This window comes from Citrus sinensis, chromosome 9 (genome assembly GCF_022201045.2).
Source record: "Citrus sinensis cultivar Valencia sweet orange chromosome 9, DVS_A1.0, whole genome shotgun sequence".
Classification (NCBI taxonomy): Eukaryota; Viridiplantae; Streptophyta; class Magnoliopsida; order Sapindales; family Rutaceae; genus Citrus; species Citrus sinensis.
Window position 1 is genome coordinate 29,687,952 of NC_068564.1, and position 13,725 is coordinate 29,701,676.

At 32.9% G+C, this 13,725-nt stretch overlaps 1 protein-coding gene across 1 annotated transcript; it reads left to right on the top strand.

Annotated features, from left to right (window-relative positions):
* Nucleotides 1–7,686: 7,686 nt before the first annotated feature.
* LOC102631355 (protein TIFY 10A) lies at nucleotides 7,687–10,288 on the top strand. Its single transcript, XM_006474637.4, has 5 exons — nucleotides 7,687–8,065; nucleotides 8,778–8,964; nucleotides 9,095–9,450; nucleotides 9,547–9,604; nucleotides 9,924–10,288. The coding sequence occupies exons 1-5, from the start codon at nucleotides 7,921–7,923 to the stop codon at nucleotides 10,027–10,029; spliced, it is 852 nt and encodes a 283-aa protein (XP_006474700.1). The 5' UTR covers nucleotides 7,687–7,920; the 3' UTR covers nucleotides 10,030–10,288.
* The last annotated feature ends 3,437 nt before the right edge of the window (nucleotides 10,289–13,725 follow it).

Here is a 13,725-nt window from a genome sequence, read left to right on the forward strand (position 1 = left end):
GTCACCTACATTTTATGCCAATTGCAACAACAAAATTGCAAATAATCTACATTGTATTGTTCCTCACCAACTATTTGCTTCCACGAATACTTGTTTTAGCTGACTAATTTATTGTTACATACAGTAACATTTTCTTATTCCCTTAAACAAAAAAAATTGCAACACTAACAATTCCCATCTAATAACCTGCATTCGTTGTTTGCTTCACGTGCCGTGTGGCTACTTCTCACCTGCAAGATATTACTGCTCGTTCAACAACAACTGATCATATCCTAAGTAAATAACTTAATTATTGATTGGTTGTTAATAAATAAATAATTAAAAAATTAAATTTTATTTATACATTACAATTAAAAAATACATAAAAAAAATACCTTCAAAAATTAAGTAGAGCTCACGTGGGAGAGGATCCGTGCCCGAGGGGTCACGATAGTCGGAGCCTTAATATTAAAAGCACCATTTATTATCATGTTTTTATTGATCACGTGGCTTATACATCAAATGATGGGACCTATTAATAACTATTATTTAAGTTGTAATTTCAAACATTCAATCGTTGCACATTTATACTAACTCTTCAAATATAAAACTAAATAACCTAAAAAAAAATAAAAAAATAAAAAAAAAAACTACAAAAACTTAATTAGCTGTTGCTGAAGTTGCTTAGAAGAAGATATCAACGAAATTAATGATAGATAATTGCCGATCATAACAATAACGAACTGTATTCAGACCTACTAACCTTAATCTTCAAGAAAATGTTTTCATAACCACCAAACTTAGAGCAAAATTGTCCCATGTATATATTTTATATGATATATGTAAATGTTCCAAACAAATGTTTTAAATATTTAGAGAAAATACTCCTGTTTTGACATGCCATATTGCGTTACAGATGTTAATTAATAACTAATATGGTGGACCATCCATCACATTAGACAACACAATAATAATAATAACAAGAGTTTGAACCACCGGCACCCCTCTAGAATCCTTTTTAAACACGTTTCCCAACAAAACCCCATTAAATAATGAAGATAGATTATTATATTTGTTTACACCCACCTAAACTCCTTAAAAACCCTTGCTTCCATTTCCATCCTCTTCCCTAATAAATAAAACTCCTCATTTTCTTGGCATCATTAGGGGGCAGTACAAGGATATGGCATCTCTCCTTAAAGAATTCTACTTGTTAAGAGAAAAAGATGTTGCGCCTTTTCAATCGATTTTTCCTAGGACTCAAACCCATGACCTTTTTTTTTTTTTTTCCTTTATGCAAATATGAGGAGTCATTTTCACTATTTTTTTTTTCTCTCTTATCATCATCATAGAGAGTTGGGGGTAAAAAGAAAATTACTATCAATTTTATGAGCATGACAATTTAATCATACATGTTATCCGTGCGTTCATTTTTCTTTGGCCAATGAGTTACCTGTTGAGTTTTCCAAATTCATCTTGTGCTCAAAAGTTTTTATGGTCTTTGAGTAACAAGGAACCAAGTATTGGAGTGAAAACTTTCATTGTGAAGTTGCTGATTTCAATGATTTTTTATCTGGGTTATACGTTCTTGGCTCTTACGAAAAGGCAGAAAACTGAAAAGAGATAAATTTTATTATATCTTTGCTAATTTTATCTAAAATTATTATTTAAAAAATATATTTACTACATATTATTTGTTAAAAAAAGAATGGTAGTAAACCAACGGAAATTGGATAGATATAAAGAAACAGTCAAGGCGTACGTGAACACTGTCCTTAAGACCAAATTCCGCACCTCAAGATACAATATCTCGGTGCAATAAAGACGAACGAAGACAGTTTGATCTCTAGGATATAATGACTACTATCGCGATGTTGCACTAAACACGATAGTTTAAAACAGCAAAATTGACAAATGAACGAAGGCAGTTTGATCTCCAAGATATAACAACTACTATCACGATGCTGCACTAAACACAATAATTTAAAACAACAAAACTGGCAACGACGAAGAAGATTAGAAACATTAAAAAAAAAGAAGAGCGAAACAATTTTTAGGATAGCAATTGTGTGGTGCACAATTGGCTCTTTAAATAGATATGCCCTAGCCCCTCTGCATGTGAGTTATTGGGCTCGCGCTCAGTTAATAGATTCCCGAAATGTTGTCCTCTTTTGGGGCTTGCGCTCAGTTAATAGATTCCTGAAATGTGGTCCTCTTTTGGCCTTAGTTTTGTTCACGTGGGCCTTCTCTTTATGAGCTTGTTAACACACCATATTTAGTTTCTATATATAATAAACTAATTAAAACTCTGTTACGTAAGTAGTGTGGGATATTGACATTTTGAAATACCAACTTAATCTCTAACATTATTAATTTTTATCTCATATAACATATGCATAATTATAACTTTTTCTCACTATAACTGTAATTTTTAAATTACGACACCTTAATACGAAACCGGAACTGAGTGCCCGAATTTGATTCTCCTTTATATTTATTGAGCAGTGACCGCATTAAATTTAAAATGGCCAGCAGAGTAATGTTCAGTCAGCTAACCCGTGACCTTTCATTTAAGAGAAGTTATAATGGTTGACAAATAAGAGATGTACCAAAAATGAAAAATAATGCATTTACAAGTTTCCTGCAGTTTTGCTTTTACTAAGTAATATATAAGGTTGAGCTCAGAATATTTCCTTGACATCCCTATAGCTTGGTATAATAACTTATTTCATCTTATAGTTTATATTCTAATAAATTTTGCATATTGACCCAATTTGAATCTCATTTGTGAGAGTGATTTCAGCAAATTGTGTTAGGAATACTTGAATCGAATCATTAGCTCAAGAATAAAAAAGCGACATAGCATACCGCCAAACTATGTTGAAGTCTAATTTATTGTGTAATTTTATTTATTATTATAAATACATACATATATATATATATATATATTATGTTTGTTAACGGGTGAAATCTATTGGGATGGTACAATAGTTTTGGATTCCAAACCCCCATTCACATGGATAAAAAAAAAAAAAAAGATTGAATTGCCAATACACTAATAAAAACTAATTAAATGAAATTCTATAAATGAATACAATAGATAATTAAAACCATCATGAGTGGAACTATCGAATTATGCAAAAAGTTAAAAGACAATGATTTTTTTTTTTTTTTTTTGGTTACAAATTATAAGGATGTAAAGAAATGGACCAAAATCACTTCATAAGAACTTATCTTTTGCACGAGAAACACAACGAATAATAATTTTTGTATCACATTCACACCCTGGCTCTTCTGTATGCAACAGCTACAGTTGTAAAGTAGTCGAGCACCAATTGATATTGATTTGTTTAAAAGGAAAATGAAGGAAACTATGCATAAATTATTTTAGGGTGATAAAAATGACACGATCCAAATTACAACCACCAGTCACCACCGATCACATGAAAAAAAAGAAAAAGTTCTACATCATGGCCAACACAAAATCAAGTTTTTTTTCTTTTATATAATTTAGGAAAGAAAAAAAGTAAAACGGCATCTACGTAGAGTTGTGTTAGAGAGAGAGAGAAACACGAAAAAACAGACTATAAAATTTTACTCTTTCTCTCTATCCATTCACTATCTCTCTCTACCTCTTTATTCATTGTTTCTCTCGTCTTTCTCTCTTAGTTTTCTGCGACAAGTGTTTTCCATCGATACGGAATTTTCTTTTTCATTAAAGACACTGCCGTTCTTTGTACTTGTAACACTTATTAAGGGGACCACACCTGGTGGGTCCAAATTTATATTACGACCAAAAGGAAAGGATGGTCAGTCACATGTGGGAGTCCAATTTCAGAAATCAGAAACGGCAGTACTTTTTACTTGGCATGAACACGAACACGAGATCATTATTCCAAATTGCTTCTCTTGCAGTTGCAGCCACAGAGCCACTATTAAAGTCGTCACACACTCATTTTGACCAGACAGGCTCGCTTATGTCAGCCTGTAGGCTAGGCTTGTAGCCTTTTGCGCCTCGGAGTTGAATATTTGGTGCAGTTGAGAAAAATCTTAAAAATAATTAAAACGTCAGATACTAAGATGTTCGTGTTTTGTGTGAACAAGCAATTCATTTCTTTGTACGAAAACACGTTAAATATTAAAATATTGTATTTTTTTAGTTTTACACCCTTCGAATAGTTTTATCACGACTAGTCTGTGTATAATTTAGTAATATTACCAATATTAACGGCCTCAAGTATGTCATATTAGAAACAAAAAAAAAAATAAATAAATAATGATAGAGATATAAATTTTTATAAAAATTTTCTATAGAAGTTAAGGGTCAGTTTGGGATTACTGATTAAGAAAATAATTCGGTATTTAATAAATCATATTATTATGATTGTTGTAAGCTTGAAAAACAAAGTATATGCGTTTGATGAATTTTATTACTAAAGTAATTATTTTATTATATAATGATCAAAATAAATATAAGTTTAGATGATCTTTATTGTACGATTATGGAAAAATAAGACATAATTATCTTTTTATTAAAAAGTTAAGGTCATAATAAGAACTTTAAAAGGATGTAATAATTTTTTTAATAAACTGCCTATAAAAATTAATTTCATACCTGTTCCTAAAATTTATTGTCAAAATGATTTTTTTTTATAAAATAAGTAGGTTTTAAGTTTAACAAACACAATTTTTAAAAATTTAAAAGTAACTTAATAAATAAATTATTTATAGTATTTCAACCGAAATCTCGAATGAAGTCTAAATTGGGAATAATTTAGTGATAATATACATATTAATGGACTCCAAACCTCTATCTTTTATATATAAAAAAAAGTAACCATCGAGATATTTTTTTTTAATGTGTACATTAATATTTTTTTGCGGCGTTATTTATTTATTAAAATGACACTAGGACATGACATAAATAAATCATGAATACGTGAGTTTTCTAATTTACGCCTCCAAGAGTGCGTTTGAAATTGAAATTGAGTAGATATAGCTTAAAAGTTACAGCATTAAAGTGTTTGATAAACACTACCTGTTGTAACTTAGAAGTTATATTAATATGATTTTTTACTTATATAATAAAAAATTTATTATATTTTTAATAATTTTGTTAAAACTATTATTTAAATTTTATATTTACTATATATTATTAACTTTTATTTTATAATTATAGTTTTTTTTCACCACTCCTCAATATCAAACGGGATCTACACCAATTCTATTTATCGGCATCACGAAGAAAACAAGTTTTGGGTAGTGCTGTAACTTTACACAAATGGAAAGATGGTTGTTTCGGGCGAGACAATCTAAAATAGGGATGGCAAAATAATCCGGACCTAGACGAACCCGGATAATTCAGGCCGGGTTGAACCCGTATCAGAGTGTAAAAAAATTGGGATTCGGAATTTTTTCTATCTTTCATTCTTTCTAGTTTCTATCACAAATCGCGATAACATTGCACGTGATCTAGCATTCTTGAATTGTATTTTAGGACTTGTAATTTTTTGAGTTATTGATCCGGGTTCAAAACCCGAAATTTGAAAATCTGGATTTTTCTAGGTTGAACCCGGCCCGAACCCGCATGAGAAAAAATTAGGTTTTAACCCGGGTTCGGAAATAAGAAAATGATATCCAAATCCGAAACCGAGAAGGCTAAACCCAAACCGGAACCCGCATTTTGCCATCCCCAGTCTAAAAGGAAAACACGAACATCACGTGCTCAATAACTGGATGATCGTATAAATACATTCAGAATATACCGAAAAAAGAAATCCACTTTAAAACACATCATCCGTCACTCCGTGTCTCCGTGACTTATCTTTTTCTTTTTCTTTTTTTTTTGGTGAATATTTATTATTTTTTGAAAATACCAAAGTGGGGCCCGCACTTTCGTACAAAAAATACATTATGCTGGAATGCAATACGCTTTTCTAGAGACTACTACTACGGTCACTTCACATTCGCACAATCACATGCATGCGGGGACCAACACGTCACCCTCACAAAAAACAACGTTCTCCCTCCTCATGCTGTTATTTTACGCCACGTGTTACTCTATCCGATGTGCGATGCATGTGCGTTGCCACCCACCAAAAGTTCCCTTCCCCATCTCTTCCCCTTTTCTCTCTCCGCGTTTCCCATATGGAGAATGGTCTATTTAAATTATAAATTACATATGGCTATTCTAAAGATGCCACTTTTCTTTCACGAGGGCACTGCTTTCTTTATTTAATTATCTCTATGTTCCCTACGTTATGATTATCCAGCTAAATACTTATTTATATGAATTTTACACCCACAGATTTTTCAATACCAACAATTTTATCGGCAAAGGGAAAATTTTATGGATTCAAGATACGTACAATGATTTTGTTTAAGTTTTAGTTAATTATTCACTTAAGTGAGCGCCGCGGGGTCGATCATCCTTAAAGAATAATAATAATAATATTTATTAAAAAATTGTTATGTTTTGATTGCCTAAATAGCGTCAAATCGTCACATTTTGCCTCGAATATCTTAAATAATTGAAGACGCACATGAAATTAGAAGAAAAGGCATGTGAGAACGAAAGCATGAAAAGTCCAACCTACTGCCCTCGCAACTAGCTCGACCGAAAGTTTTTGTGGTAAAATATCAACATCATGTGATTAATTGTCATAAACAAGGGCGCACATTTCTTAATTCTTTTAATGAATAGCGCCACTGCTCTTATCAACTCGCCTCACCAATTGGAAAATGGAGGGATCTCTCACGCGGAATTTCCATCGACATGAGTTTTTCATACGTGTCTTCGGTAGATTGGTGGGGAGAACGTGCCCTCGCCGCTTGCTTGTCTTTTTTTTTTTGGTTATAGTAAAATCTATCAAAAACGTAAGAGAGAGTTAGATGTGGGCCCGGTCGTGCGCCGTTTAACTTAGTGGGAGGTTGTCATGTTTAATCACGATAATTAATCAACGACTATTAAAAAACAATTTAATTAATCAACTGATTTTACCAAAATATCCATCCGCTATTTATCACATGGGCGAGACCGTTTGGCATCTGGGACGCGTTGCACTCCGTCTTCGGACAGCCCAGGAATACCGTTATAACCTCAAATTAATTATATATTTTACATTTAAAACTTTTTTTTTTCAATTGAAGGCCAATGAACTCAATCAAAGAATTTTCAGTTGTACTTAAAATTTTTTAGTTTTAATTTTTGTTGCAAAAGATCAATCAATTATCTTTCGATGATTTTAATTTGTTTTTTTTTTTTAATTTTACACACTCTTATCACATACAAATATAAATTAAAATAATTTCTCCCTTTAATATTAGTAGAAAGAAAAATCGATATGACCTCTTGCTTCTACTCCAAGGTTCAAATCGTTTGGACCATTCCACTGGATATGATATGTACGATAAGTTAAAGAATTATATTTATTTATTCATTAATTTTAAGTTGCATAAAATTAAAACTTGGTAAATTTTTATTCTTATATGGGACTGGGATACAAATATGAATACAAACAAACACCGCCATTTTGGTGTGAGCGGAGGGCAAAAACGTAAAACGGTAAAAACATGAGTAATGATGTTGGATATTTGGACATGACGAAAAAGAGCGGAAACATCGCCGTTCAGAAATGCAAAGAACACGTGTTTGAAATCCCCAAAAAAAAAAGAGAGAGAGGCAATAAAATATAAAAGGCACAGCCCCCTTCCGAAGCCGCAAGCCCAAGAACAGGCTTAAAAAGCACCCCAAATATGTTATTATTCCTCGTGTCCAATCAACAGATAAGCCTTTTTCTCCTTACAAATACAGATTGATCATCCAACAGAACAACTTCACCAATTCAATTCTGCAGCGTCAGTTGCAGCGCACTAGTTTTATTTTTAAAATTTATTTTTGCTTGTGGGTTTCCGCTTCTGAGTTGGTTAAACACAACAAGTATGGCGAGCTCGTCGGAGATGTCGGTTAACTTGCCGGAGAAATCAAGTTTCTCTCAGACGTGTAGTCTTTTGAGTCAGTACTTGAAAGAGGGAGGTAGCTTTGGAGATCTTAGCCTCGGGATATCAAGCAACATTGAAGCTAATGGTAAAGTGTTCAATTATATATTTGTTTGGCTGCTGAGAAAGTCAAAAAGAAATTTAAATTCATTCTTGTCATCATATATATGTTCTTCTGGGTTGCCTTCTTATTTGGGAGAAAAACCAATTACGCTTTTTCTTTACTTGGGATTAAAATCCTAGCTTAAGCTCTAATACGGATTACCTCGACGCTTAGATCTGTTTATGTAAATGATTGTAATCCCGTTTGTGAATTATAGCATGTGCTTTTTATAATTTGTAATTCTTATCTTGTCTTTGGAATCTCCCCACTCCCAGATCCAAACTAATCTCATCTCATTTTCTGTAATTGACATATTCTTCCTGTTTAACCATTCAACGGTCAATAGAACATGTTCCCTATTTCCTCGGACTCCCCTCAAACTACTCCAATTTTATTTTTTTTTTCATTTTTAAAATTTCCCTTAATTCAAGAGACAGACGGCAGCCCCATGTGCTCAAGGGCTGTTCCATACTTCTGTTCTATTCATTTATTTTATGAACAATAATAAAAAATCAGTTTATAGAATCTCTATTTTTGGGGATAACAACCCGGTCCTCGATCTGGTTCCCTTTTCAAATTTACCCACGTGAGCTTTTAGTTTCATTATAAGGCAACAAACATGCTGCTCGAATGTATAATTTGTGTTGGAGGGAAGATTGAGACAAAATGATGCGAGTGATTTATCGAAATTTTGCAGGGGTACCCGAGATCCCGCGGCGGCCAGCAGCTACAACTATGAATTTGTTTCCAGTAAGTGACAACTCTGGACAAGATGTTTCAGCTCGAAACATGGCAGCTCCTCGAAACTGGGAATCAATGAATTTGTTCCCTCAACAAGCTGGTTTTGCTCCTAAGAATGATACCCCTAACATGATAGATTCAAGGTGAGGATTTAATAGTAGATTAGTCGTTAGCGCACACGTTCTCATTGCAGGGTACACTGCTTGCTATATTAGTGATGAAATTTCAGTTTTGGGCCTTCACTGTGTGTGACTGGTTTCTGTTATGTGTTAGTTTAAACAAGCCCGCTCCGCAAACTGCTCAAATGACTATATTTTATGGCGGACAAGTGATTGTGTTCAATGATTTTCCTGCTGATAAAGCAAATGAAATCATGCAATTAGCAAGCAACGGGAGCTCACTGAGCCATGGTACCGCTTATCCTCCTATGCAACTGCCGGCCCAGGGTTACAACTCTTTTGCTGCTAGTTTACCCAAAAGTCCAGTTGAATCAACTCCCCCGGTTTCTCCTGGCCCCCCAAAAATTCCAACAGAGCCTAGTTGCTCGGTTCCTCCTCGATCAAATAGCATTCCTAACTTTGGCAACAATCTAATTCCAGAACGCGCTCAACCTCCCTCGAGACCTTGTGGTAAGCCTTCATTTTTCCATTTTTGTGTAAAAAGAAATCTGTTATTCTATCTTGGGAACTGTGTTTCTTATAATGTTTTGTTGCCCTTGAATGCAGATCTACCAATTGCAAGGAGAAATTCACTCCACAGGTTCTTGGAGAAGAGAAAAGACAGGTAGGCATGCAGAGACTAATGTATATAATTGCAAAATCAAATTTAGAGATTCTTTTTGCATCATTCTTTTAAGTATGTTTTGCTGCAGATGTACCCAAGTGTTGAATTAGTTATGAATCACCTAGGTCCACTGGAGTTTGAAACTTCGAATTTTGCTTTTTCCAAGTATTATTACATGTATGCAAATCAAGTCGATGTTCTTGTCTTATAAGTTGGAATCTACCGTATGACGAGGCAAATCAGAGATTGTAGTAAATAATAGGGAAACGTTTCTTTGGAATGATTGATTTCTGATGTTCTGTTATTGCATCTTTTACAGGATTGTTGCAAGAGCACCGTACCAAGTGAATGGCTCAGCAGGGGCTCCAGACAAGCCTGCTGATAGTAAGTCATGGCTTGGCCTGGCCGCTCAAACTTCACAGTAGTTTGTGCAAATTGCATCCAGTTTTAGGGACTGATTATTGGCCGGTCATCGTCTTTTTGGCAAACATAAACCTTGCTTTGTTTTTCTTCATCTTCCATCTTCTTTTAGGTTGGGTTTTGATGAGCCCACCATAGATCTGACGATCATTCTTCTTACCAATAGTTTATGTAATTAACTTCTTTATTGAAAATTTAGTTAATGTTATCCCAATGAATAATTCTAAGTGTTGACTCTTTCTTCAGTCAATATTTGAATCTTCATTAGAGTGTGTGATCTTGTTACCTCTATTTGACAATCATGTAAATTAACATTGATGGAAAAAGATAAGATAACTTATTAGTTCAATTGGTCAAGAAGTCTTATCCCCATTCTGGCCAACTCAACCAAACCCATCGTCAATTATTCAATTTAATCGTAATCATGCTGGTATTTTGGCGTTCATAATGATCCATTTTTGTCATTAAGCAAGAATATGGCAGCCAAAGACTGCCCCGTCTTTTTCACATTTTACTTGTCGGCAACCTCGTGAAATTTGAAAAATCCCGTAAACCAAAACAAGGCGAGGAAATCTTGAGCTGTGATATTATTTGGGATGTGTATCTAATGTCAACTGTGTCATAAAAAAACTTATTATTTTTTATTATTTTTTAGCAAAGTAACTTTATAATAAGAAAACTTATTTTTTATCTTTTAATTTATAATTTTAAATGGTTTTTAACTCAATTCGAATCTCAATTTTTATGCGTTATTCATCTATTAAATAATGAATTTTATAAATAATAATATTTTACTATTAATTAGATGAATGTTACATCAATTGAATTTTTAAGTTGATTGAAATTTAACTGTTGAGATCAGTAAAATTTGCCCTTTGATTTATCCCGGATTCTATAAAAAAAAGTTACTCGTTTTAAACAAAGATGCAGATATTTTATTTGCTGCTCAAACGACAAAAGCCACGGCTGTTTTGATCCCTAAACAAAGGGGTATGTTTTTTTTTTTATTATTATAAAAAAAGCATGTTTGAAATTTGAACACCAACCAACGTGGACAAAATTGAATGGTGCCCAATTGTTTTTTGAATGATTCAAAGGCGAGTCAAGAAGTAGGAGGAGGGTAGGTGTCGTGTTCGGGTTGGCAACTTTTGCAAGCAAACGATAATAATAATAATAATAAATGACAAAGATAAATCCATTTAATCACGTTCCTCGTGTCTGGCTTTCAAAACATATTTTACTTAAAGCAAGGAGAAGGCAGGTCGTGTGGTGGATAAAAGTATAATAATATGTGTCAATTACATTCAATATTAGTATGTGTAATATGATCACATGTCATGTTGAACGTGGTAGGGTCGATTTCTTTTTGACTCTTTCATAGCTAATGTGATTTTTTTTTTTAAATTTTATATTATTAATGAATTTCTATTATATTATCTTTTTCAAAAAAAAAAAAAAGTAAATAAAATATATTATCAGTTTATCACGCGTTTTCTTCCTAAATTTTCTAATCCATGGCCCATGGGAACGCGTCAAGTTTGTCTTCATGGTGTGGTGGGTACAATTAAAATATAATGACACAAAAAAGTAAAGCAGAGTTTTTTTTTTTTTTAGACTGATTAATCATCAGATTACTGCATTACACAGATATTTACAATAACTGCTTATTGTAGCAGAGATATTACACTGATATTTATAATCAGATATACATGATTGGGACTTACATTATTACAATGAATTCTATGAAGTACATGCCCAATACAAATAACCCCTCACAGGAGAGGATGTCCATACTCCACTTGCATTTCGCAAGGGAGAAGGATATAAAGAACATTTAGCCCCCACAAAAGCATTGTGGGGGCTAGAACCGCTGCCCTCACAATGCTTGTGAGGGCAGCAGCCCACCATAATTATGAGTTAGAATAGAGTAAGTAGAGATATATACCAAATAATAATACAAGGACAAACTTAATTTCTGTTGTGATTTATGTTTCGAGTTAAAGATTATTTTTCCAAATTATAGACGAGTAACAAAGTAATCCATAATTATGACAAAGTATGCCTACAACCTTCCGGACCTTAGCAACTTTATTTGATTGACTAATCATATTCAAATTTTGAAGAATCTATATAATAATAATAATACATGTATAACATTAAAAATCTGATACTTGTAGTGCTATAACATAAGTCCAATGCCTGCAAATTTTTTAGTGATTTATGTGCCGGCAATACGTCTCCTTTTATTGATGATGTCACCACCATTACGTAGATTATAACTCATTATACATATGTTGGTATTACACTATCATTATTTTTATCATTGAACATGAAATCAAAATAAGTGGTCCTAATCTAATTTAATATTTGGTATCATATGTATGTATCATGAGCGATTACATTTTAAAACTCATTCAACTCAAAATTTGTTCTAATTGAAAAGTATAGACGTTCTATCATGGGATAAGTTTCAACATTGGCGTGCTAGAACATAGGAAGGACGGTCCAAATTACTATCATCTTTTAGTATGCTTGAATGAGAATAAAATCATAAGCATGATTCATAATTCATTTATACAATCCAGAAGATTTGACAATTATAAATAAAACTTATTAAATTAGCATATAAATGTCTAGAGAAATACAAATTTCACATCTATTGCACAAGAACTAATATAATTTTGGTTGGTACAACCTACATTAAGGGAAAAATTGTTAAGAAATCAAATGACTATTTTTTGTTAAGATTTCTGATGCATAATATGCACGTTGGGTGGTGATATCTATTTGGGGAATAAAAAGGGGATCGATATTAAATACTCTTTTACATAAATCGTGCTCTCCTCAATGTAAGATACCGAGAACAACATAAAACCTCCTCAAAAGGTGGCTTCTTTGAATTGTGAAGGGCGAGCAAGTGACTTTACATGTGTGATTGGTTGAGGGACTTTGGACAAGAGACTTAAACCAAGTCAACTCTCATATTTTTTTTCTAAACAATAAGATCACGGATACGATCCACTATCAGCTATTCCCTCAATCAAAGGGTTATAGGTTTGGCCGCCATTATAAAACCTCCAAAAATTCGAATCAAGTGAGGAATCTTGTCTCTTTCTACCCTTGAACTCTTATTTCCTCTCTAATTATTCTTTCGCCTCTTTTCCTTTTTATTGAATTTTTCCAAAGTTTTCGTTCTAAAAAGGCAATTATGTTGAAGCCACATGATTGTGGTATATGTTTTTCATAGAAAACCCAAATAACTGACCTAAACATTGAAAAGTTAAAACTGGAAAAACCTTTAGCATCTCCTTAATTGTTTTTGTGAGTGCAGATGCTCTACTTGGAAGAGTTCAAGGTCGTTTGCTTCTGCCTGGGTGTGAAATTGCAAGTCAAATCCACCACCCTAACCACAAATTTAAGTGTTGGCATGATCATCTGGTCGCTTCATAACTCGAACAAATATTTGAATCAACAATAAGTATTACACGTACCTAATGTGCTGTTATTTTCTTTCTCACTCATTAGTAAGCTTTCAAAGGCTTGGCTAGTCAAGGATATTTTCAAGTTACACTCAATAGGTTTGTAGGCCATATTATAAATGTACGTATTAAGATTTTTAATAAATTTCATAGATATTATTATTTTTTCAATATCAAACAAGTTTGAATAAAATCACCTTGACTTAAAAAATACAGCTAAAA